This window comes from Mixophyes fleayi, chromosome 6 (assembly GCF_038048845.1).
Source record: "Mixophyes fleayi isolate aMixFle1 chromosome 6, aMixFle1.hap1, whole genome shotgun sequence".
NCBI lineage: Eukaryota > Metazoa > Chordata > Amphibia > Anura > Limnodynastidae > Mixophyes > Mixophyes fleayi.
In genome coordinates, this window is record NC_134407.1 from 9483959 (window position 1) to 9508767 (window position 24809).

General features: G+C 41.6%; 1 protein-coding gene across 2 annotated transcripts in view; it reads right to left on the bottom strand.

Moving 5' to 3' along the window:
- Nucleotides 1-24809, bottom strand: part of SORCS3 (sortilin related VPS10 domain containing receptor 3) — a 502293-nt gene that overhangs the window by 273738 nt on the left and 203746 nt on the right. The window contains exon 4 of one of the 2 annotated variants that reach the window (XM_075215732.1): nucleotides 19477-19635. The exons of the other annotated variant lie outside the window; for it this stretch is intronic. Within the exon in view, the coding sequence (XP_075071833.1) occupies nucleotides 19477-19635 (159 nt within the window). The remainder of the gene's footprint in view (nucleotides 1-19476; nucleotides 19636-24809) is intronic. 2 annotated transcript variants of the gene reach the window in all.

Genomic DNA, 24809 nt, shown 5'->3' on the forward strand with positions numbered 1-24809 from the left:
CCCATAGATCCAGTTTCCTCCTCTGCTGATATCACCTCACAAAGACAGTTGTTTTATATCCCGACTAGAAATTGCCTTCCGTGGTATTTAAATTATAAAAGGCTGACAATAACCACGGTCCTTAGTATATGGACTATATCCTGGCTCAATGCTAGATGCCTGGCGGGAAGGAAAGTACAGACTTAGGTACATTACTGCAGAGACAGAGGAGACACATACGATTTGGTGTTAGCAAACTGTCCATACTGCAACAGTACAGATTATTCACGGAGGGAATGGTCTATTTAGAAAAGGAGGTTGGTTGAATAGAAAAGGAAGTAGCTAGTTGGATCTGGGGGGTGTCCAATCACTGTAATTTAATTTCCAGGAACTTTAGAAGCTATGCAAACAGTGTCAATAATTTCAAAATACACAATGTTACTGGGCAGCTGCATCTAATCATACCAATACAGTCTTGGCAGGCCTGAAGGCTCAGCAATCTCCATCATGACATGCTTGCAGAGTAAGAGGGATTGCACTGTGAAGTTGCCAATAAGAAAAATAGGGACAGTTCCAAAGACAAATTTTAAAGCTTGGAAATTACAGACAGTTGGCATCACTGCTGCCACAAGCAATAGTTTCTATTTACTTGGAGGAGAAGAAGAACCAGCACAGGATTGACAAGGGAGCTGATGGGGCTCTGAGCCCTTAACACGTTCCTAAAGAAAACTACAAAACTTAGTGAAGATTAAAGGGAAAGTTGGGACAGTAGAGTTGAAAATTCCTCTGCTTTGGTCACATAGGCAACGTAGCAGGTTAGTGTGTGATTGGATGGTGATGTCACAGCGCAGTCACACAGTCTATCTAGCAGGTTAGTGTGTGATTGGATGGTGATGTCACACAGTGAGCGCAGTCACACAGTCTATGTAGCAGGTTAGTGTGTGATTGGATGGTGATGTCACACAGTGAGCGCAGTTACACAGCCTATGTAGCAGGTTAGTGTGTGATTGGATGGTGATGTCACAGCGCAGTTACACAGTCTATGTAGCAGGTCAGTGTGTGATTGGATGGTGATGATGTCACACAGTGAGCGCAGTCACACAGTCTATGTAGCAGGTTAGTGTGTGATTGGATGGTGATGATGTCACAGCGCAGTCACACAGTCTATGTAGCAGGTTAGTGTGTGATTGGATGGTGATGTCACAGAGCGCAGTCACACAGTCTATGTAGCAGGTTAGTGTGTGATTGGATTGCAATGTCACAGTGAGCGCAGTCACACAGTCTATGTAGCAGGTTAGTGTGTGATTGGATGGTGATGTCACTCAGTGAGCGCAGTTACACAGTCTATGTAGCAGGTTAGTGTGTGATTGGATGGTGATGTCACAGAGCGCAGTCACACAGTCTATGTAGCAGGTTAGTGTGTGATTGGATGGTGATGTCACAGCACAGTCACACAGTCTATGTAGCGGGTTAGTGTGTGATTGGATGGTGATGTCACACATTGAGCGCAGTCACACAGTCTATGTAGCAGGTTAGTGTGTGATTGGATGGTGATGTCACAGCACAGTCACACAGTCTATGTAGCGGGTTAGTGTGTGATTGGATGGTGATGTCACACAGTGAGCGCAGTCACACAGTCTATGTAGCAGGTCAGTGTGTGATTGGATGGTGATGTCACAGCACAGTCACACAGTCTATGTAGCGGGTTAGTGTGTGATTGGATGGTGATGTCACAGCGCAGTCACACAGTCTATGTAGCGGGTTAGTGTGTGATTGGATGATGATGTCACACAGTGAGCGCAGTCACACAGTCTATGTAGCAGGTTAGTGTGTGATTGGATGATGATGTCACACAGTGAGCGCAGTCACACAGTCTATGTAGCAGGTTAGTGTGTGATTGGATGGTGATGTCACACAGTGAGCGCAGTCACACAGTCTATGTAGCAGGTCAGTGTGTGATTGGATGGTGATGTCACAGCACAGTCACACAGTCTATGTAGCGGGTTAGTGTGTGATTGGATGGTGATGTCACAGCGCAGTCACACAGTCTATGTAGCGGGTTAGTGTGTGATTGGATGGTGATGATGTCACACAGTGAGCGCAGTCACACAGTCTATGTAGCAGGTCAGTGTGTGATTGGATGGTGATGTCACACAGTGAGCGCAGTCACACAGTCTATGTAGCAGGTTAGTGTGTGATTGGATGGTGATGATGTCACACAGTGAGCGCAGTCACACAGTCTATGTAGCAGGTTAGTGTGTGATTGGATGGTGATGTCACTCAGTGAGCGCAGTTACACAGTCTATGTAGCAGGTTAGTGTGTGATTGGATGGTGATGTCACAGAGCGCAGTCACACAGTCTATGTAGCAGGTTAGTGTGTGATTGGATGGTGATGTCACAGCGCAGTCACACAGTCTATGTAGCAGGTTAGTGTGTGATTGGATGGTGATGTCACAGCGCAGTCACACAGTCTATCTAGCAGGTTAGTGTGTGATTGGATGGTGATGTCACAGCGCAGTCACACAGTCTATCTAGCAGGTTAGTGTGTGATTGCATGGTGATGTCACACATTGAGCACAGTCACACAGTCTATGTAGCAGGTTAGTGTGTGATTGGATGGTGATGTCACAGCGCAGTCACACAGTCTATGTAGCAGGTCAGTGTGTGATTGGATGGTGATGTCACAGCGCAGTCACACAGTCTATCTAGCAGGTTAGTGTGTGATTGCATGGTGATGTCACACATTGAGCGCAGTTACACAGTCTATGTAGCAGGTTAGTGTGTGATTGGATGGTGATGTCACAGCGCAGTCACACAGTCTATCTAGCAGGTTAGTGTGTGATTGGATGGTGATGTCACACAGTGAGCGCAGTAACACAGTCTATGTAGCAGGTTAGTGTGTGATTGGATGGTGATGTCACACAGTGAGCGCAGTCACACAGTCTATGTAGCAGGTTAGTGTGTGATTGGATGGTGATGTCACAGCGCAGTCACACAGTCTATGTAGCAGGTTAGTGTGTGATTGGATGGTGATGTCACAGCGCAGTCACACAGTCTATGTAGCAGGTTAGTGTGTGATTGGATGGTGATGTCACAGCGCAGTCACACAGTCTATGTAGCAGGTTAGTGTGTGATTGGATGGTGATGTCACACAGTGAGCGCAGTCACACAGTCTATGTAGCAGGTTAGTGTGTGATTGGATGGTGATGTCACACAGTGAGCGCAGTCACACAGTCTATGTAGCAGGTCAGTGTGTGATTGGATGGTGATGTCACACAGTGAGCGCAGTCACACAGTCTATGTAACAGGTTAGTTCCCCATCTCCTCCTATCAAAATATGCAAAATCCACCCCCACAATGCTGCCATCATAGCCCCCAAAGCCATGAACTTTCCTGCATACATGAACATAAAGACACAGATGAAACGTGCTCTGCAGGAGCTGAATATTTTAGATGTTCATAAATTACTTTTAGGGATCTATTTATCAATGACAACCAAATTGCAGCAATAAGTCTAATACTGGCTAGATACGGCCACATAGTTTATTACTTCCAGAAAAAACGAATAAAGCATATTTTCACTGGTTGTGTTCTGTTATGGTACAAGTGACCCAGCAATACTTGCTAAGTAAACTTCCTGGTGCTTGTCAAACCTACGCAGAAACCTCTTCTGATTCTATGCCAATATGTATCTTTCTTTTTTTAAGTATTAGGGATGTTTACTCAGGAACATACTGTCTTTGCCCTATATAAAAGATTGCTAAACAGTGATGAATTCTCTCGTATGTAGCTCAGTTTTGTGATTTAATATGTTGGACATAACCGTAGAGATTGTTACAGATTTTGTGAACATAAATGCAACAAATTCTGTTATTCCCGGACCTGCAGTGCTTTAACTGTATATAAGTCACACTGAAATGTTCACAATACTAGGGATAAGCAGTAAGTGAATTCTCATCATCTAACCACAGCCCAAATCAGGAGTTTACCTCAATCTCCTGAGTAGGAGTCCCAGCAGGTTCCACATAAGACAGCTCAGCCGGAGGAAATCTGCACCGAAGGCGAGAGAGATTTCCTGGATAAACGTGTTCTAGAGACTCTATGAACAAACGCACACAGTGCAGTGCCCACTTTCCAGCCTGTCGTTGACACATAGGACCAGCAGGTGGCAGAACGGAGACAAATTGTCACCCTCTTCTGATTGCCGCCACCTAGGGGTATATTTACTAAACTGCGGGTTTGAAAAAGTGAAGATGTTGCCTATAGCAACCAATCACATTCTAGCTGTCATTTTGTAAAATGCACTAAATAAATGAAAGCTAGAATCTGATTGGTTGCTATAGGCAACATCTCCACTTTTTTAAACCCGCAGTTTAGTAAATATACCCCCAAGAATCCTTCCAACATCCTGTCCAAACCGTCCACCAACACACACAACTAAGTGTAGATTGTTTTTTGGGGCGGTGCTTCCAAAGACCATGAGATGGGAGGGGCCCTGGAGTTCGTTAATTACACTTCTTTCCTTTTTCTATCTTTTGCGGTGTCACGTTGCCACTTGTCTTTAGTTTGGTTATTCCGTTTTGTTTTTACCTGGTGTCACTAGTAATAAGGGGCCGTTAGTAACTATGCATTCTCATGAGACGAGGTACAGCCAATAAAAATGTCTGTCTCCAGTGTGTATGCGACAAGTGCTCTTTAGCAGCCAGTCAGATCACTTAGTTACCTTTTAAAATTCTCTAATATACTCAATAATTTGGTCAAAAGGGGCATTTAATCCTAAGTGAAAAATATATCAAATGGTGGTTATGCAAAACCACCGATTTTTGGCGATTTGTCGTCAGTATTTAAAGTGACAATTCTATTAAAGACTAAACCCACCGGGCTGTGCCCTTAATAAATTTGCCGTTTTCAATAATGCAAATTGATACATTTACTGCTAATTTTGTCACCTCTCTTCTGTGTGTCTTCTGTGCGTCCGAAAAGCTCTTTATAACGCATTTAAACATGAGGATATGAATGTGCTGCTGACCACTGCTACGTTCAATAGGTTTTACAGAGCCTTGAAGAAATATTTTGCTCTTACAAATACTTTAGCCTATGATGTATTTCTTTAATTAAAATGTGGCTATCTGTGTGCTTGGTCGCTGGGATGCTGTAATCGTTCACAGTTTATTGGTTAGCAGAGAATAGCCGCGGTTTCTATTTAACGGCCATGGCCTAGACCCAATAAAACATAGATGTGCCGCGACCGCTGACTCCTCTGATTCATGGGAGGGCGATTTGCTCCCTAATAAAGATTATTTGCGGTTTGCTGACAGAGAGCCTTAGAGTCTGAAACTTTTCTTAATTTGCTTCAGATATATGCGGAATCGTTAAACCTTAAATCGAGCTTTGGAACAATATAAAAAAAAAAAAATGACAGTACTGTTTTTAACAAAAACACCCTGCTCTATAAAGGGTTGCTGAAATAGTTTCCTTTGTTAGCTTAAAAGCTTTAAACTCTCGACCCCGTGCAGCGGAAGCGTAAATTGCACCCAGCAATCCGAGCCGGACGTAGCTAAAGATATAGGTGCGACTTGGAATAGTACGAAAATGTTACCAGCATCTGATACGCTGTAAACAATAAATCACAATAAAAATAAATACTATAAATAAAAAAATAATAAAAAAATCAGCGTTGCGATCTTCCCCATACAGCTTAATCAGCCCTAGTGACACTAGACTGGTACTAGAAAACTTGGGGGGACAAAAAGCATGGGGTCCACCCGGATCTACTAGTAACAGCATTGGACATTGTCAGCTGGTTGCACTATACAGCAGGGTACCACACTGCAATATTGGTACACCAGCCACAGGCTGGAGTCTGGATTCCCTAGGGAGATCAAATGTGAACCCACCCCATATACAGCCACCCCCGTGCTGAAAAACACTAGGGGCTAGATTTACTAAGCTGCAGGTTTGAAAAAGTGGGGATGTTGCCTATAGCAACCAATCAGATTCTAGCTTTCATTTATTTAGTGCTTTCTACAAAATGAAAGCTAGAATCTGATTGGTTGCTATAGGCAACATCCCCACTTTTTCAAACCCGCAGCTTAGTAAATCTAGCCCTAGGGCTCTTCCCACAGCCCTTGGGGTGGGGTAATTGGGGGTGGTGCCCACGGGGACCAGTAGTGCATCAGGGAAACAAAAACCCACCTGCAATTCCCTCGTTCACCCTCTTTATTACTCACCTAGATTCATCCTGGCAGCCATGACATCCTCTTCATCTGAGTCCAGGAAGACCGGGCTCGGCAAAAACCACAATACACGCCCAGGTACCAGCTCGCTACCAGCTTCTGTCTCAAATGAGCTCTTAGCGGCCGTACAGTCATATATATCAGGGGGATTTCCAATAGCCAGTACTCCACGCTGCGGGTTCACCAGTTAGTGCCACCAGCCCTGGCTGGCAAAGTGTAGTGCTGGAACTGTAAATATGGGGGAACCCACGCTTTTAGTAGACCCTGATTCTGCTTGTACCAGACTAGCGTATCCACACCACAGCTGGTTAAGCTGTTTGGGGGGGGATGGGCACTTTTTATTATTTATTTATTTACTTCTTTTTAACAACAGGAAGATCCATGCTGATCGTCATTATCATCTGCTGCCCGGATCTTGCATTGAGAGGAAGCAGCCGTAACAGATACGTCTCCTACTCTCTAACCGTAGAGTGATGTAAGAACGAGATACGCCTCCGTCTTAGAGCATACTATGACGTACCTTTGGATACTGCACATGCTCAGTTTGACAAAGCCCTTGTTGTGCTCACTTGCGTCAACCTCCACCTGAGGCCGTCTGTGGGTCTATTTGTCATAAGAAACCCAAATTCCAGAGATAAATCTGATTTATATTTTTTTCATTAAAAAAATCTGTTATTTTGGCAATTTTACAAAACAGAACTCGTCAAGGCTTCTGAGCGACACTCGGACAACCCAGCGATAGCGGCCGGAGTGGTAAGGGTTATGTTACCATTTCACCAACGCCAGTCTCTGTGATTAGGCACATGAGTGACCTGGGTTCATTTAATTTAGTATTTTGCATTTGTGCTTTAATTTAATAACATTTAATAATGAAAATTTGACTTTTTTGCGGCTTTTAATAACAGTGTCAAGACATTATTCTCTCTAGTCTATATGACACTTCATTACATAACCCTATTTGTATACAATATAATAACGGGACTGATGCAAATGTAGGTGTTTTATGCACCTTGCAATAGATGCCTGTAAATATACATCTTTTCACTATGTATACATCCCTTATGTGCGCTATATAAAGATTAGTAAATAATATAGGCATTGCTTTATACAGCTTAGAAATAACACAAAGGTAACATTGAATACCACAATTAAAAGCCGTTCTTTGCTATGGGTTCGTTTTAAAGTTTAACAGGAGGATTAATTGCTTTTTAATACCCATTTTTAGCACGCCGTGTCGCGTTTTGCTCCGTCTGCGGTTTGCTGACGCTGTTATCCCACAGAGTGAGTTCATTAAACTTTAAACAGTATTTTGCTTTTAAAGCGACTGTCACTTATACTGGAAATCACCTGATGGTTTTTTTTTTCCTTTTTCGCCAAGAAAACAGATAATTTGAGGAAACGATGAGTTACATGAGAAGCATCGCTTGTGACAAGCTGACATGTACATTTTAAAGTAAGACAGGCCCCAGAGCCAGTGCTGTAATCATGTAGAGTGATACAGCAAGTGTAATAACATTAGTAATGATTCTCCGTGTAGAGAACATGCCACTATGCCACATTACTCATGCGGCTACATCGTCTGCGGCACTCGGGGCTACAAGAATGATCAGACCGGTAAGTGAGTAATCTTGTGACAAGTCAAATTAAAAATGCAAAGCCGTAGAACACCCATATATACTGCAGCAAACAGCTGAACTTGTGTCTTAGACATGTTGTAGAAAACAAATACAGAAATGCATTTAACTAGCCAACAAATATGAAAAATCTAAGTTGCTTTATACAATTGAAATACTAATAACATACACAAGTGTATATGTAAAAGGATTAAGCCTCATTGCCTGCGGAAATTACTGTTTTCGAAAAAAAAGGACCTTTTCTTGCTCCACCCTATAGAACAAGGGAATTGTGCTTACAATAACACTGGCGACAGTTGATAAATTATGTTGCATGGTGAAGCCTATTTAACAACGTACCTGCCAACTCTGCCCAAATGTCTGGAAGACTTTCGAATTCTAGCTAGGCCTTCCAGTCCCCCGGACTCCCGGGAGAGCAAGCCATCATCCTGTATCCTGCATTAGGGAGGCAATAGTGTCATTTTGCCAAAATGACACAATTTGCGACACCCCACCTCCCTTCCACACCTGGTATTTACCTCCACTCCAGGTGTTTGACCGGTATTGTGTCGTTGCCACCGCAATACATTATAATCATTTTTAAAATATGCGTTCTTCTTTGAATAAAGGTTTTATTTTTATTTTATTTTTAATCTTTTTTAATCTATTTTAACTTTTTAACAGATTTTGAAAGGCCACATCTGGACATATCCTCAGAGCGACTGGGGACACCAACCAAGCAAACTCTATAAGGAAATGCGTATTATTGGCAACACGGTGGCTCAGTGGTTAGCACTTCTGCCTCACAGAGTTCAATTCCCGACCATGGCCTTATCTGTGTGGAGTTTGTATGTTCTCCCCGTGTTTGCGTGGGTTTCCTCCGGGTGCTCCGGTTTCCTCCCACACTCCAAAAACATACTGGTAGGTTAATTGGCTGCTATCAAAAATTGACCCTAGTCTCTGTGTGTGTGTGTGTGTGTGTGTGTGTGTATGTGTTAGGGAATTTAGATTGTAAGCTCCAATGGGGCAGGCACTGATGTGAGTGAGTTTCTGTACAGCGCTGCGGAATAAGTGGTGCTATATAAATAAATGGTGATGATGATGATAGGCACTCACGTACCAGTATAACTAAAACACTTAAATATACAAATGGGACACATGTAATAACGACAGTGGCAATGCCCCCTGACTCTAATAACTCATTTAAGGGATAAAAGAAGCTCAAACGAGCAGTATTTTAAGTGAAATACGGAAAGCTTGAATTGAAGCAAGAGTACGGTCGATATAGTGGGTAAGACTTTCCTGTGACACATTCTTCCACTATACACATTCCCATCTTAGGCTCTGATTCCAAAATTGCTGTCACAAAGCATTTGCACTCCCCAAAACCGGAAAGTTGGTGCGTACCAACTTATGTGTATGTCGGTCCAATAGGCCCCTGTGAAAAAGGCTAGCAGCTTTGTCAACGGTCCCCGTTGTGGATTTAAATGGATATGGCAAGTTCACTTTGACAATTTAAAAGCTGGTAGTAAAACAATGGCACTGTACTTATCTGATAAGGATATCATATAGCGCAACGTATATTTTTTCATTATCAAAAACACGCAGGCCGCCCTGTGTGGATAGAAAGAAAACTATTACCCGTAGGTCAAAAATAAAACATTAAAATAGCTTCTTTGCTGTTAAACTGAAACTGGAAAAGATATTTCCATTGAGATATTGTGGGCATGAAATCCGCTGCACAGGATTCCTCTCTCCTCTCAAGTATGGACCCCAAAGGTGAAATCTTCCCAACTACACAGAGCATTGCTAATCGCCCCAGAAATCCTGTATTCCACGCGCATCTCTCTCCAGCGCTCATCACTCAGTCCGGGCTAAAAGTGCATCTGCATTAACTGCGAGTCGCTCTCAGTTCCAGATGATGAATTGGGAAGATTACAAGAGATATAACTTTTATTTTACAACCACACATGGTGCCTTTACAGCCGTCTTATGGCCCCTTCCTGAATGTTATCATTCCTCCAGCTATTTTGTTCCTCGCCATTTCCAGCTGTTTTTAATGAAGCAAACTCAGGTGGTCGCCCTGAAACCAGCAACAGGTTGTGGAGACTGCAAAGTATCGAGAAACCGTTTTAAAAAAAAACAAATTACATTTTCTAAATTAGTTTTTTGCAGAGAGATGCGATAGTAAAAAAATAAAAATGAAATTGACTATAAATGGATGTGATTATTGCGAAGGGATGGAAGGGGTGGAGAAGACGTTCACCGTTTGCATAGCATTCCCCCCCCCCCCCAAAAAAAAAGGTTTGGGGGTAAATCTAGCAAAAGGAGGTTACGCAAAAGCGCCAATTCTCTACAGTTTGCCGTCATTTTTTAAAACAGCGATTTTATTAAAGGCTAATGGGTCAATTGATAGATTTGTCCCTTGGACTTTACTAGTATTCGGGATGTACTACTAATCAAGAGATGTACTACTAAGCGGAGCACAGTAGTTTCAACGAAACGCGTTATGTGCTTTCCAGCAGCAATTTGTATGTCACAAATGTGAGGCATGAAATGGCCTGATGTCCCCTCATTCTCTTGATATATTTAAGACATAAATGAGGTTAATCCAAGCAGTATTTTAGGAGCAATTGTAAAAGCTGAAATGAATAACGAGCACCTTTCACTTTCTCCACCCTACGCATTTTAAGTCAGGATCACAATCTGCTCTAGCGCTCTGCATGTCCAGAGTGCCGGGAGCTGTGACATGCACTAGAGATCAGCTGTAATTTCAAAACTGTTCCGCAAAATATTTGCCTAATTCTGCACTTGGCAACAAAATTTTGATTGATATTTTTCAAGTTTCACCTGCGGAATTTGGTCTTAAGTGTCCCAGTATACCCCAAACACACCACAAAGCAGAATTAATCAACCGTTGTCGTCCCATGTCTATTCATAGTAGAGATGCTCAGGCTCGGTTTCCCGAGAACCGATTATACCTGAACTTAGCAGATTCGAGTACCTTCGCGCTTTTTCGGCTTTGAAAACGAGGCAAAACGTCATTGCGACGTCGTCGGATCTCGTGAGTTGTGGATTCCTTTTTAAGGTCCAACATAACTGTGGGTGGGAGGGCCCAAGGACAATTCCATCTTGCACCATTTTTCTTTTCTGCCACTGCTGTGTGCCAATGTGTCCTAGATGTGCTAGGAACTGCCGTGTGTTTGTGTCGTTGCTCTGTCGCTTACCATCCAGCCAGGTCGCTGCAGTATTTGTCCGAAAGTGTATGAAAATAATATTGTGACCTGTGAGGTAGGTCAAAATTGACTGTAAATGACTTGAAATTAGTGTTATTGAGGTTAATAATAATGTAGGAACAAAAAAAAGAGCAAAATTATGTGATTTTAGCAGATTTTAGGATTTTTTCTCAAAAATCCAAAACCAAAACCAAAATACACGAGGGTGGTTTTGGGAAAACCAAAAACGAAGCACGAAGCTAATCCAGATACAAAACCAAAACCAGTTCATGGAGGTCAGTGAGCATCTCTAATGCATAGACTATAGTTTCAGCAAAATTGGAATTTACAAAAGGAGTGCAGAATGGCAAAGCGAAAGCATAAACTAGAAGATTGTCAGCTTTGCGAAACGGTTGCTTCCATCACAAAACACGTTCTGCACAAAATGCTGCCACAACATTTGTACACCTCTAGTCAGCACTGGAGCACAGGAGTCCCTGGAGATGTGGGAGGTGGGTTGATCAATCATCCCTTTACGAAAAGCAAAAAATATTGTTCTTATCATTGTTATTTTTTTTTCTGCTAAAACACAGTAAAATAACCCATTGTGTGTCTAACTGAAACTGAACCCCAAAGTTTTGCATCATTTTCTTTCTGCCCCCATCATATGGGAATCCCGGGACACTCAACTGAAATAGGGATTGTAGCAGTGAGGCGGGGACCACAGGGAGCAGGGACAAAGGGTAACAGGAACTCATTCATACTCTACATTTATGCCTTCTGATGACAGACCCACTTTGATACTGACAAATACATACAGGGCTACAGTCTGTTCATCTATAATCTAGTGATTTGTTTTTAGAAAATGTTTCCATCCACAATCTCTCCCACGAGAGGCTGGTGAGTCTGACGGGGGCAGTATCTGGGTACGGCTGGGGCGGCTGAACCCACTGGTACTGCTGTATTCTGTTTGTGGATAAAAATAGAATCCCAGACTGTATTCACAAAGCAATTAGACAACATGATGAAAGTAGGAAGGTTCAGCCTGGATGCCTTATGAACACACAGTCCCAGCAGACACTTAAAGTTGCACATTATTCAAGGGCGGGTGCTCTGCCTCTGGGATCCCGTTCCTTTCTGACACATTGCCTTATTAAAACTGTTCTGCGATGGAATTGCTGGATCTTGCAGCGCGTGTCAGCATCATCTGGAAACAGACTTAACGATTATGATAAAGCGCACGGCGCTCATCCACCCTTCAGAATCTGATCATTAATTTGTAGAATCCCTGGGACAATGCACAGTGTCTCCTCTGCCCCTGGTACAGCTCTGACAGTTAAATCTGCGGACACACAGGTAGATTCGGCTAGGCTGTTTGGTCATTTTGGGGGGTTATCATTAATATTAACCACTTTTGCCGAAATCTGACCACCTTATCACGCGATACTACCCAACATGTCTGTCCCCCATGTCATGACACCCAGAGAGCTTCCAAACACTGCACAGCAGTCAGGTGTGAGTGTATCTGCACGCACAGTGAGGTGAAGACTTTTGGATGATGGCCTGGTGTCAAAAAGGGCAGCAAAGAAGCCACTTCTCTCCAGGAAAAACCTCAGGGACAGACTGATATTCTGCAAAAGGTTTAGGGATTGGACTGCTGAGGGCTGGGGTAAAGTCATTTTCTCTGATAAATCCCCTTTCATATTGTTTGGGGCATCTGGAAAAATGTTTGTTCGGAGAAGGAAAGGTGAGGGCTACCATCAGTCCTGTGTCATGCCAACAGTAAAGCATCCTGAGACCATTCATGTGTGGGGTTGTTTCTCAGCCAAGGGAGTGAGCTCACTCACAATTTCGCCTAAGAACACAGCCACGAATAAAGAATGGTAACAAAACATCCTCCAAGAGCAACTTCTCCCAACCATACAAGAACAGTTTGGTGAAGAACAATGCCTTTTCCAGCATGATGGAGCACCTTGCCATAAGGCAAAAGTGATAACTAAGTGGCTCAGGGATCAAAACATCGAAATTTTGGGTCCATGGGCAGGAAACTCCCCAGATCTTAATCCCATTGAGAACTTGTGGTCAATCCTCAAGAGGTGGGTGGGCAAACAAAAACTCACAAATTCTGACAAACTCCAAGCATTGATTAGGTAAGAATGGGCGGTCATCAGTCAGTATGTGGCCCACAAGTTGATTGACAGCATGCCAGGGTGAATTGCAGAGGTCTTCAAAAAGAAGGGTCAACACTGCAAATATTGACTCTTTGCATAAACATAAAAGAAGGAGTAGTCATCGCAGATGGAGAGAAACTGACCTCATTCAGAAATAGGTTATGATATTATATCAAATATATCCTTGAGGGGGTGCTCTTCCAATATAAATATTATCATATGGACAAAAAGACACCCCATTAGCTCTGGCACCTCCTTCCACTGCCATGGTTACACCCTTGAGTGTAAGGAAGGAGGGTGTATTTGAACTAGTTTGAATGAGGGCAGTGAGGGACCTCAGGCAGCAGAATAACTAGGACCCTATAAGCAGTCAGCAGAATGTTATGACTATTAGTCAGGCTAATTAGCATATTAGTCATGCTTGTGACTGGATCCTCCCTGTTGGGTGGGGAGGCAAACTTTTTGTTTTGCTTTAAGTTTTTGAATAGTAAATTAATAACATATTACAACATATTAAAACGCAAAGCTAAATGAAACGTAAAATAAAATGGCAAAGTTCAACTATATTTTTGTTTTACATGTTGTATAAAAAATGTATCTTGATGTCGGTTTCCTTCAAGAAAACTACAGTTGCAAAACTTAGAAACTTATTTTATAGAGTGTTTGAGGAACTCTGCTCCACTTATTTACTATATAATGATCCTCCGAAACCGAGGAACTGAAGAGGTTTTATACTTCAGGGATCACGTCGGAAAAAGAATCAACTTCCACATGAATATGGCAGGAATGATTGTACCACAAGCAAATGCAATTTTAAGATAAAGCCTTTTACTGTTGGCATGACGATAATAAGACGTCTCTGGGGAGATTTGGGTACGGCTTCTAGTGCCATTGATGCAGGGCAGTGAGATAGGTCTTATAGTTGTCAATTACTACCAGTTAAAGCTAAAAGGACGAATCATATCCATGATATGGCTGATGACAGCTGCAATGAGCGTTCAATAGTTACTCTGTATTTTTATTCGGAGGTGATATTTTCTGGTATGACATTATTATTAAATGCCCCTATATAAGAAAGTCAGGATCTTAGTTATTATTAAAAGGGACGAGGAGGAAAGCTGGAGATGCCCTGTGAAAACTGAACACCAGCTGCAGTGGGAACTTTTCTTGCGAACCCTTTTTGAGATTCTTTTCCACTGCGTGGTAATGTTTCTACGCAGTAGAACAATTGCACAGTACAAAAGATCGGAGGTCCTGCTGCAAATACAGCCTTTACCGAATCATATTTTTAGTTGCCAGTAAAAGATATGGGTCTTTAAAAAAGAAAGTTGTTATTCCACTGGATTGGATCAGGAGAAATGAGTAGTTACAGTGTTGGTGGAAGAAAAAGCTGCTGGGCGGATTCTTTAAATTGCAACTAAATCCATTTCTTAGTAGACCAAAAACAAAACAAAGTTTTTATTGCAAATAATATATTGGTAAATGAAAAGCTGTAAAAGACAAACTTTGATAACTTGATCTCATTGTATTATTTTTGAAAGCAGTGCAGAGGCAATGGTGAAGTAGTTGGAAGGCTATGAAGCTGATTGGTGGAGACTCTCAGAGCAGCTGCAGTTCCTCCCAGTAAACAGGAGTCACTATGTACTCCTGAGCATGCTCTGTGGAATACTCAGTGGCTTAGGCCATACAAACTAAATAAAAATGTTGGGAGGAGGTGGGGGAGAAACCATAGGTGCAATCAACTCTCTCGGTCGATGTCTGATGCACCAGAAAATGTTACTGTCCACTAGTTTGCGCATTCCTGACAGAATAGGGGTGGAGCCACATCATGACAGGGGTGTGGCCACTCCCCTAGAGGGCTGCCTAACGCCATAAAGACTCCTCCCTTCCCCCTCCAAATCTTGCAGCAAGCATCAGAAGCTGGTGTGAGGATTCCTCCACCTTCATGACAATTATGAGCGAGGCAGAGCCCTAAAATCAGAACTGTTCAACTGAAATCGGGACTGTTGGCAGCTATGGTTTGTGTGCTCTTTATATGCAATTCATTTTTTTATTTTGATTTAATTTGGATTTTTGCATTTAATGTCCCTTCATGTGCCTGCTGATATTCATAAGGAGGTAAAGAAAATAAATCCCTTTCTTGGCCTATTCCCCATTTCTAAGTGATAGACTGAATATGAAAATAAAACCACATTTGTTCAGTACATGCTCCTAGATTTTGCATGTATTTTTATCTGTTACTGTGCGAGAGGTAATTTAATCTAATAATAATCTTTATTTTACAGGTTAAAAAAATGACCCACGTCTTAGTAAACCAGCAAACTTACTGACGTTCATCCTCCCCGATGTCCCAATTACATATTATCCGTATTTATGCAAATTAACAACAGACTGAAGATGCTCCGCACTTTATTTAGTTTGAGAATTTGAAATGAACGGGTTATTGAGAAGGGCTTCTCCGCTAATGAGTTTTGTAATCAAGGCATCTATTTTAATTTCAAATTGACTTGATGGGGGCTAATTGCTAGACTAAATACCTGCTACTAATTAGGATTATAAAAAAAAAAATATTCAGCACAAGTTACATTTGCATGCTGATTAGAAAGCAAAAAAAAAAACAACAACTTTGGGATAGACTGTTTTCGGTTAGAGAAATGATACAATTTGAAAGCGCAAAATGGCAATTATAGACAGGGAGTTTTAGTCGGTAAAGTATTATACGGAATAATGTACCCCTTACTGTGAGATAAAAGGATATTAGAGGTCACTGAGGGGTTATGTGATAATATAAAGGCACAAGACTACCAGTAGTTTTATGTAATTTCAGGAACTCTGAACTAATATCCTCATTTTAGTGTAAGTTATTTTACAGTATATTTTATAACTATAATATGCCCACTGTCCATATATAACGTAAGGGATGACATCACTGTTCACGAATATAAGGATATCTGAATCTTGAAAAAGTGGTTTGGAAACATCATGAGCATTGACAACATGTAGCGCTCAAGATACATTCAAAACCGTTATTAAAAAAAACCTCTCCCGCGGAGCCGGCTCTGGAATCCTCAGTGTCCTCTTGCCCTGAGTTTGGTCATGTGCCCTGAAGCCTCTTTGGACGTCAGGCATGTCCGAATCCCCTATACCTCTGCGCCTTTACCGATACCCGCTCTAATTAGAACATTGATTCGGAACAGAAGGGGCATTGGAGGATTAGGTTTTAGCCCGGGGGGCAAGACTTGACTCAGCAGCCTTTTTTAAAGGAAAAAAATAGAGGTGGCCCAGTGACCCAGTCCAAGGTGGCCCAATATGGGACTGGCCCGGAGGGGGCACATTGGCCATGCTCTTTTGTTCGCCGACTCAGCTCTGTCACGTCCTTCACATTAGGGCTGATTTATCAATGACTGAAAAGCCCTATAGTCATCAAAATCTCCCTATATGCATTTTAGATTATTTTCACATTACGAAAAATGAAAGACGAATTCAGGGCTTGTGGTACAACTGCGGCTAGCTGGCTCACACGTCCACTTATCAGCAGAGACTGGCCTGGGGAAAGCCATGAGATTTACCTTTACCAGATCAGCCATTGGGCATTAATAGTTATAATTTTTTGGTAAATTGCAGAGAGAAAGGATTTTAAATACATATAAATATATATTGAAAGCAGCCAATTAACCTACCAGTATGTGTTTGGAGTCTGGAGCACCCAGAGGAAACCCACACAAACACGGGGAGAACATACAAACTCCACACAGATAAGGCCATGGTTGAAAATCAAACTCATGACCCCAGTGCTGTCAGACAGAAGTGCTAACCACTGAGCCACCGTAATGCCCTTTTCTGTGGCTTACAGAACAGTTGCTATTTTACCATATTCTGCATGCCAAAAACCTTTAAAAAAATGATATTTTGCTACTGTAAGAAATGGAACTGAGCTGCCAGGGACGGAGAGAGGGGAAACTGGAAGGAATTTCCTGATCTGCGATTCCTCAGGATCAGTCCCCTCGCACATTCATCTTGTAGATCAGAAAGAACAATCAATGTGCGAAACCAGCAAAAAGTAACAAATTAATGTATTCCTACTTCCAGCCTGACACCTACATTCATGCATAATTAAGCTTATAGAGACGTAATTGGACCCTACTACTATTTGGCTTCATTGATAACCCCCATTGGCTTCTAATTTCCAGACTTATTTGTTTAAACCCTTGAATGACATAAAAAGAAATATACACAGTAAAACAGCTATTTTAAATGACAGCGCAAACACTATGTTTATAGCGAGACCCCTACAAGTAGCGTTTTACTGCCCCCCTCTCACCTCGCCTTCCGGCACTTTATATTAGAAGGGTTTAAACTTCATGGGTAAAATAAAAGTGTTTTATGACAACGTTGCAAATGTAGTCACATCATTATGCTTCCTTAGCCCAGACATTGATAGAAAGTAATGGACTAGTTCATCTTCTCTGTGCACGTTTATGTCCTGCGCGAAGCAGTCACTCTAATATCGTCTTTACTCCGGCTTGTCAACAGGAAAGAGTGATCGTTGGTGGGGGCGTCTGTGAGGACGGGGAGGTGACGGGGGGGTTGATCAGCCTGGAGTGTGACATCCAGGACCCTGGACAGGGGGCTCCGGTACGGATGATCTCTTGTCACCGGCAGACATCACAGTCTCTCCCCCTTTGACATACAGCATAAAACGTAGCTGCGTAAATCTTAGATGAGATGAGTCAGCGAGATACAGAATACAGAATACAGCGAGACTGTATTTCCTGACCATTCTTTATTTAAACATTTTACTTATTTATTTTCCAAAAGCATCCACATCAGACATCTATTATTTTATTGTATTCACGTCCTATTTCAGCTGGCTGCGTCCCCACGGCCTGTGTGCGTCACATAAGTACTAGCGACAGGTTGACATCTGATTCCGGTTATATCCGGTCACCCAATTAAAAAACTCATTAATCTATAATGTATCTAATCTGGACTACATGAATCGTCAATGGAATACACGGTAAATCACTAAGCCCAAGCCTATTTATATACACAACAAGCCCCTGGTGCAAAGTCTACTAATAAACACAGAAAGCATTAATACACACAAGTCCCTCACTAAATGTGCTTTAATATACACAGACAGTTGCACATCCGTCACTGCAAGTGCATTAATATACATCAGCAGAAGCAGCTTTTTATATAGCGCCACTAATTCTGCAGCGCTGTACAGAGAACTCACTCACATCAGTCCCTGCCCCATTGGAGCTTACAGTCTAAATTCCCTAATATACACACAGACTGAGAGAGACTAGGCTCAAGTTAATAGCAGTCAATTAGTATGTTTTTGGAATGTGGAAGGAAACTGGAGCACCTGGAGGAAACCCACACAAGCACGGGGAGAACATACAAACTCCACACAGATAGAGACCTGATCAGGAATCGAACTCATGATCCCAGTGCTGTGAGGCAGAAGTGCTAACCACTGAGCCACCGTACTGCCCAATATACACAGCAAATCCTTCAACCCAACTCCAATAAACAGCAAGATTATCTAACCAAGTTCATTGGAATATACAATAAATCGTTCACTCTAAGCTAATTTTTTGTCTTGTCACGATCATACTGTACTTGCACAATTGACGTTAGGTGGGGAGGAACTGCATACACTCAACACGATGGCCTCTGGCTGCTAATCCAAACATATTTAGTATAACTCACCACTGCTTTCCTGGGGAAGTCTGCAAAGTTTGGTGATAGACTATAATTTACATTCTTACCAGTGCAGGTAGATGCAAGTATGAATTTTTGATGAAAGACACATCGCAAATGCACTTTTTTAAACTAAGTACAATATTGATATTTTTTTCCCCTTTCCAAATGAGCATTTTTCTGCTTAGACTAACAATCTGGCAACTTTATCATTAGGACTGTCCTCTGCAAATGCAACACCCTGTGCGATACCCCTGTATCACACTGAAAGGGGTGTGTCTAATGCCACAGGGGGTGTGGCTAGACTCACAGAGAGGTGCGTGTGTGGTGCCTAGTAAGCGCTGCCAGTTCTCCATCTCCCTGCTCACAACCTGTGCTCACCAGCTAAATATATTTGCCACACAGGAGGCTCCCTGCAAAAAAAATGTTTCAGGGGCAATTCTCTGGCCTCCGCTAAAAAAAAAAAATACATTAACAAACAATAGACCACAGTGTGGGCTGGTGCACTCATACCCTTCATCCAACTCTGGCGTCAAGCACAGTGGACCTTACCTTCTGGTCCAGACTGTACGCCAGCACCCAGTCCTCCTGCTTGGGGTGGAACAGCAGACTCTGTATGTAGAAGTTAAGTCTGTATTTCTGGTACGTGGCTCCAGCATCTGAGCTGATCAATATACTGCTCTCCATGTCCGGATCACTCAGCAACATAATCTATAAGACACAGAACATGGATAAAGACCAGATTATAATGAATAACGAATAGTCAGAAGGAGGAAACCTGACTAGGGGGTATATTTACTAAACTGCGGGTTTGAAAAAGTGGAGATGTTTCCTGTAGCAACCAATCAGATTCTAGCTGTCATTTATTTAGTACATTCTACAAAATGACAGCTAGAATCTGATTGGTTGCTATAGGCAACACCTCCACTTTTTCAAACCCGCAGTTTAGTAAACATACCCCATGGTGTCTGCAGTGCGTGAGCTCTGCGTGGGTTACTACAATATTTGCAGCAACGATCAGCGTTTCAAAGATTTTCAGAACTTGTTTTTAAAAGGACTAATACTCATCCTAATACAAATGTTTTATACACACTGTTTTTTCACTTTTTCAGAAGTTTTTAAAAAATATCATCTTAAACCTGATACACTCAATGTTCAGCAGAATAATGTGGTATTTTCGTGAATCGTAGATTTAGTGGTTATTTTTTTAAAGTGAAACATATTTGCTTTAAAATTATGCTCTTAACAGAGGTTTGAGAAACAAAAAATGTTAATGTAAAAATATTCTTATGGCGATATCAAGACAACGTAAGCAAATTAAAACAAATTTCTATATTTGTTTTTTCAAAAACAATTCACCCGCAAGTGTGTGCTTGTTTATGAATCGGACTATATTTAGATGATGTTACAGCTTTTTTATACGAAGATGCTACTTTTGTTTGTTTCATGCAAACATAGCGGTCTTATAGGAGAGCAGTGCTAAAGGCATTAACATATAAACTTACACTATGGGCCTGATTCATTAAGGAACTTAGATTAAGAAATTTCTTATTTTAGTCTCCTGGACAAAACCATGTTAAAATGCAAGGGGTGCAAATTAGTATTCTGTTTTGCACATAAGTTAAATACTGACTGTTTTTTCATGTAGCGCACAAATATCAACTTTAAATTTCAGTGTACAAATAAGCTATCAAGTATTTGTGTGCTACATGAAAAAACAGTCACTATTTAACTTATGTGCAAAACAGAATACTAATTTTCACCCCTTGCTTTGTAAAATGGTTTTGTCCAGGAGACTTAAATAAGAAACTTCTTAATTTAAGTTCCTTAATGAATCAGGCCCTATATGGATATACTTCAACAAGTTAACCCGTGCATGATACTCATGCATTCTAGTCAAATCAAGCTACTTAAGGTGTTAAAAAGGTTCTTGGCATGTATTTGGGCCTAGCCCAGGCCTCCTCAGGGGAAGAGCGTTACTTCCCGACGCAAGCGCCCCTTTTTAACGTGGTTTTGTCCACATGTCACCACCTCATCATTTTTCTCCATCACCTCATCCTTCATCTTCATCACGACATCTTCATCAAGCTACTTAAGGTGTTAAAAACTCCCCACTGTCACCCCCGGCAACCACCAACCACTCCCAACTGTCACTTCTCCTTCAAGAAATATATAGGTCAGTGTATAACTCTGCCCAGCAGGTGGCGCTGCAGCTTGTTTTTTTTTTTTACACACGCCACTAGGCATTTAAATAGTAGATAGGTAAAACTAGAGATATTTTCTATATAATGTTATGACAAATATTAAGAACACTTTTCATCTCTAGATAAATTTTATGCTCGTTAGCCCTCAAGAAATTTCCATAATGATTGGCAAAAAATATCAATGATTTGTAAGTACAGCCTTAAACAAACTGTAAATACTTCTAGCAAATCCGGTGATATATTTCTGCGTTTCACTAATTCCCAGTGAATTTATAATCTGCCTTCAACTGAACATTGATCTATTTCAGTTTCCATTATTTATTTATTCTTTGGATGAAAATAACAATTTTGTTTTCAACTTCTCTAAATTTCTTGTGATTAGAAACATTTCTTAATAGCAAATAGAAACTAAGGAGCAAACAAAATACTTTACATCCTCATTACATTTCCAGCCCAGTAAATAACCTAATACATAAATCCCCTTACTGGATAATACAGGGTACACACTACAGGTTTTTAGATGATTATCCTGCCAATCACACGATAAACGACCGGTCGGCCCGAAATCACATCAGTGTGTACGCTCCAATGATCAACGGTTATCGTTCCAAAGCACATTGTATCGTTTCATTTGATTTTATATACAGACTAAAAATCTCGCTACACGATCTAACGATGTTGGGCAAATTCTGCAGTGTGTACGCTCTCACGGCCGTCAGTGTCCATAGATCTCCATACAGTTAACAGAGTCACCATCTTTTCAACCGATGGTTATGATAGATGAAGAGCACAGATCTGAGAGTTAATCGTGTAAAACGTGTATAGTGTGTACACAGGAATCAGCTGCTGATCGGGACTTTAAGTCGCTGGTAAAATCATTAACGATATCACATCGGGAGAATTTTTTTGCAGTGTGTAACCAGCCTAATTCTAACATTCAGTCCATATAGGGCATCTAACAGGTCAGAACTACAGGACATTGGTCAGGTATTGGGCAGCACAGTGGCCTAATGGTTAGCACTTCTGCCTCACAGCACTGGGGTCTTGAGTTCAATTCTCAACCATGGCCTTATCTGTGTGGAGTTTGTATGTTCTCCGTGGGTTTCCTCCAGGTGCTCTGGTTTCCTCCCACACTCCAAAAACATACTGGTAGGTTAATTGGCTGCTATCAAATTGACCCTAGTCTCTCTCTATGTCTGTGTATGTGTATGTTAGGGAATTTAGATTGTAAGCTCCAATGGGGCAGGGACTGATGTGAATGAGTTCTCTGTACAGCGCTGCTGAATTAGTGGAGCTTTATAAATAGATGATGATGATTGGTCACAATTACAGTGGGTTACAGTAACCTGGTGCAGATTATTATTATTATTATCGTTTATTTATAAGGCGCCACAAGGTTTCCGTAGCGCCGTACACAGTACAAACAATGGACCGTACAGGGAATAACAGTACAAAACAATAAACGAGTAGTACCAAGACTTCAGAGGCTCCAGGCAAGGCAAATATATTGAAGTGGAGCAGAAGATAAGGTAGCGAGACAGGAGGGAGGAGGGCCCTGCTCATACGAGCTTACATCCTATAGGGAGGGTAGACAGATGGCAGGCCCAAAGGGAGTCGGAGGAGGGGAGCAAGTGCTCCCCACTACTGAGGAGGAGCGAAGTGAAGAGAGTGAGGGTGGAGAGAGGGTTAGGTGGAGAGGGTTAGATTCAGCAATAGGACAACCCCAGGAAGCTATACCAAATAATTCCTGAAAAGCCTCTTCTATGTCAGCTTTCATTCACTAAATTGTTACCCTCTCCTCTTCCTTGATGGCTCCCTGTTTAAATCAAAATGAAAAGAAATTGCACCGAAGGTCCTGACTGAACACAAAAGACAGCCTCAGACAAGTGGAAGTGAGATGACTGCGGGTGTCACAGCAGCGCAAATATGACAATGCCAGAAACTCGCTCGGAGGGTTGATGTGTTATATTGCAGGCACTTCAATAGCTGCAGGAGATTCTCCCACAGATAAAACACATCTGGAGACAGCTGGCTCTGAATCTGTTAGCTATAAAATTGGTTTATGTTCATAAAGTTGAGGTACAAAGTTGTTTCATATGAAACTCCATTAACCTTTTAATCACAAGACGGGATTTCAACATTACGTGAGATCAAAAATCAGATTAAATGGACTTTCGTCTTGTCGCTTGCTCTTGACGTTCACCATTGTATTATGTACAAAGAGTAACTAAAAATAGTCTATTAGTACTATACAAAACAATACTCAGTACTATCTACAGAATAATACATGAAGTGATCGATGGAAACATGAAATAACCTTCTGTTATTATCCATATCTTCTGTAGGATGTACAGTATAGATCAGTTTTGGCTAACTTGTGACACTCCAGGTGTTGTGAAACTACAAGTCCCAGCATGCTTTGTCAATATAGAGCAGCTTATTGCTTTAGGGTATGCTGGGACTTGTAGTTTTACAACACCTGGAGTGCCACAGGTTAGCCAACACTGGTATAGATATACCACTAGCAGCTCAGGATGCAAATATTTAAAATCACTCCCCCCTGTAAATTATGGAAATTACTTAAATGACCCCTGATTATATTAGGATTGAGCACTGTATTTTACCATGAAAGCGCTCGTTCCTAAAATGCTGGAAACGTGCACCTCTTTGAATGTCGCGTGTCATGACTATAAAATGTTAAATGTATTTATTTATTATTTTATATGGTTGAATTTCTTTATGTCACATTGAATGTAAATACTTCCTGAAAAAGGACAAAATATAAAATTGATTATTCTGTCTAAAATTATACATTGTTTTATCATTTCTCTCCAAAAAACCATACACTCATCCCAAAGTTACGTATATTATCACAGAGTGATCACACAGACTCTGGTGTGGAAATAAGGATAAAGCTGGCCACTCATTGGCTGTTCGGACACTTGGCATAAGGTACAAAGGAGAAGGTCATGGTCTAGTTTGGCCCCTTAGATGGGTGAATTGGAGGAGATTCAGACATTTGGACTCTTGGATTGAGTCCCTTCTGGAACGATTGAGGCCTCTCAGTGCTGCAGGAACGCACAACCTGACGGTAGTCATCTACCAGGGGGGTGGTAATAGGGCCTATTCCCTAATCATTATTTTACTGTTTTTGGGGAATACACATAAATCTAAGTATCTTTCACATTTATGAACAGTGAATCACAGCAGATTTCATAGATTTTCGCTGCTTTGCATTTATATATTTTTTTCGAAATACAGAGCAGACCCCAAAGATGTCTACGGGGACTGTTCTATTCTACAATTTAACAAGTAATGAAAAGCCATTCACACATACGGTAATGTAGACCGGCGTAGGCACATACAGCTCAGGCTGGCGTACATTACAGTAGGTGTAATTTTAAGCTCTGCTGTATGGGGAGAGCGTTGTGCAGGGCCATCTTTTCCATTGGGCATGAGGGGCAGGTGCCCGGGGGCCCCACGGACAAGGGGGCCCCATAGGCGGGGCTCTTAATTAGAATAAATAATCCTGAAAAAAAAAAACCTGCAAAAAAAACCTTCAAAGGTCACTGAGCAAGTACATCTATCTATCTCTATACATCTATATCTCTATACATCTATATCTATATATATATATATATATATATATATATATAGGGGCCCCAGTGCACTGCTTTGCCC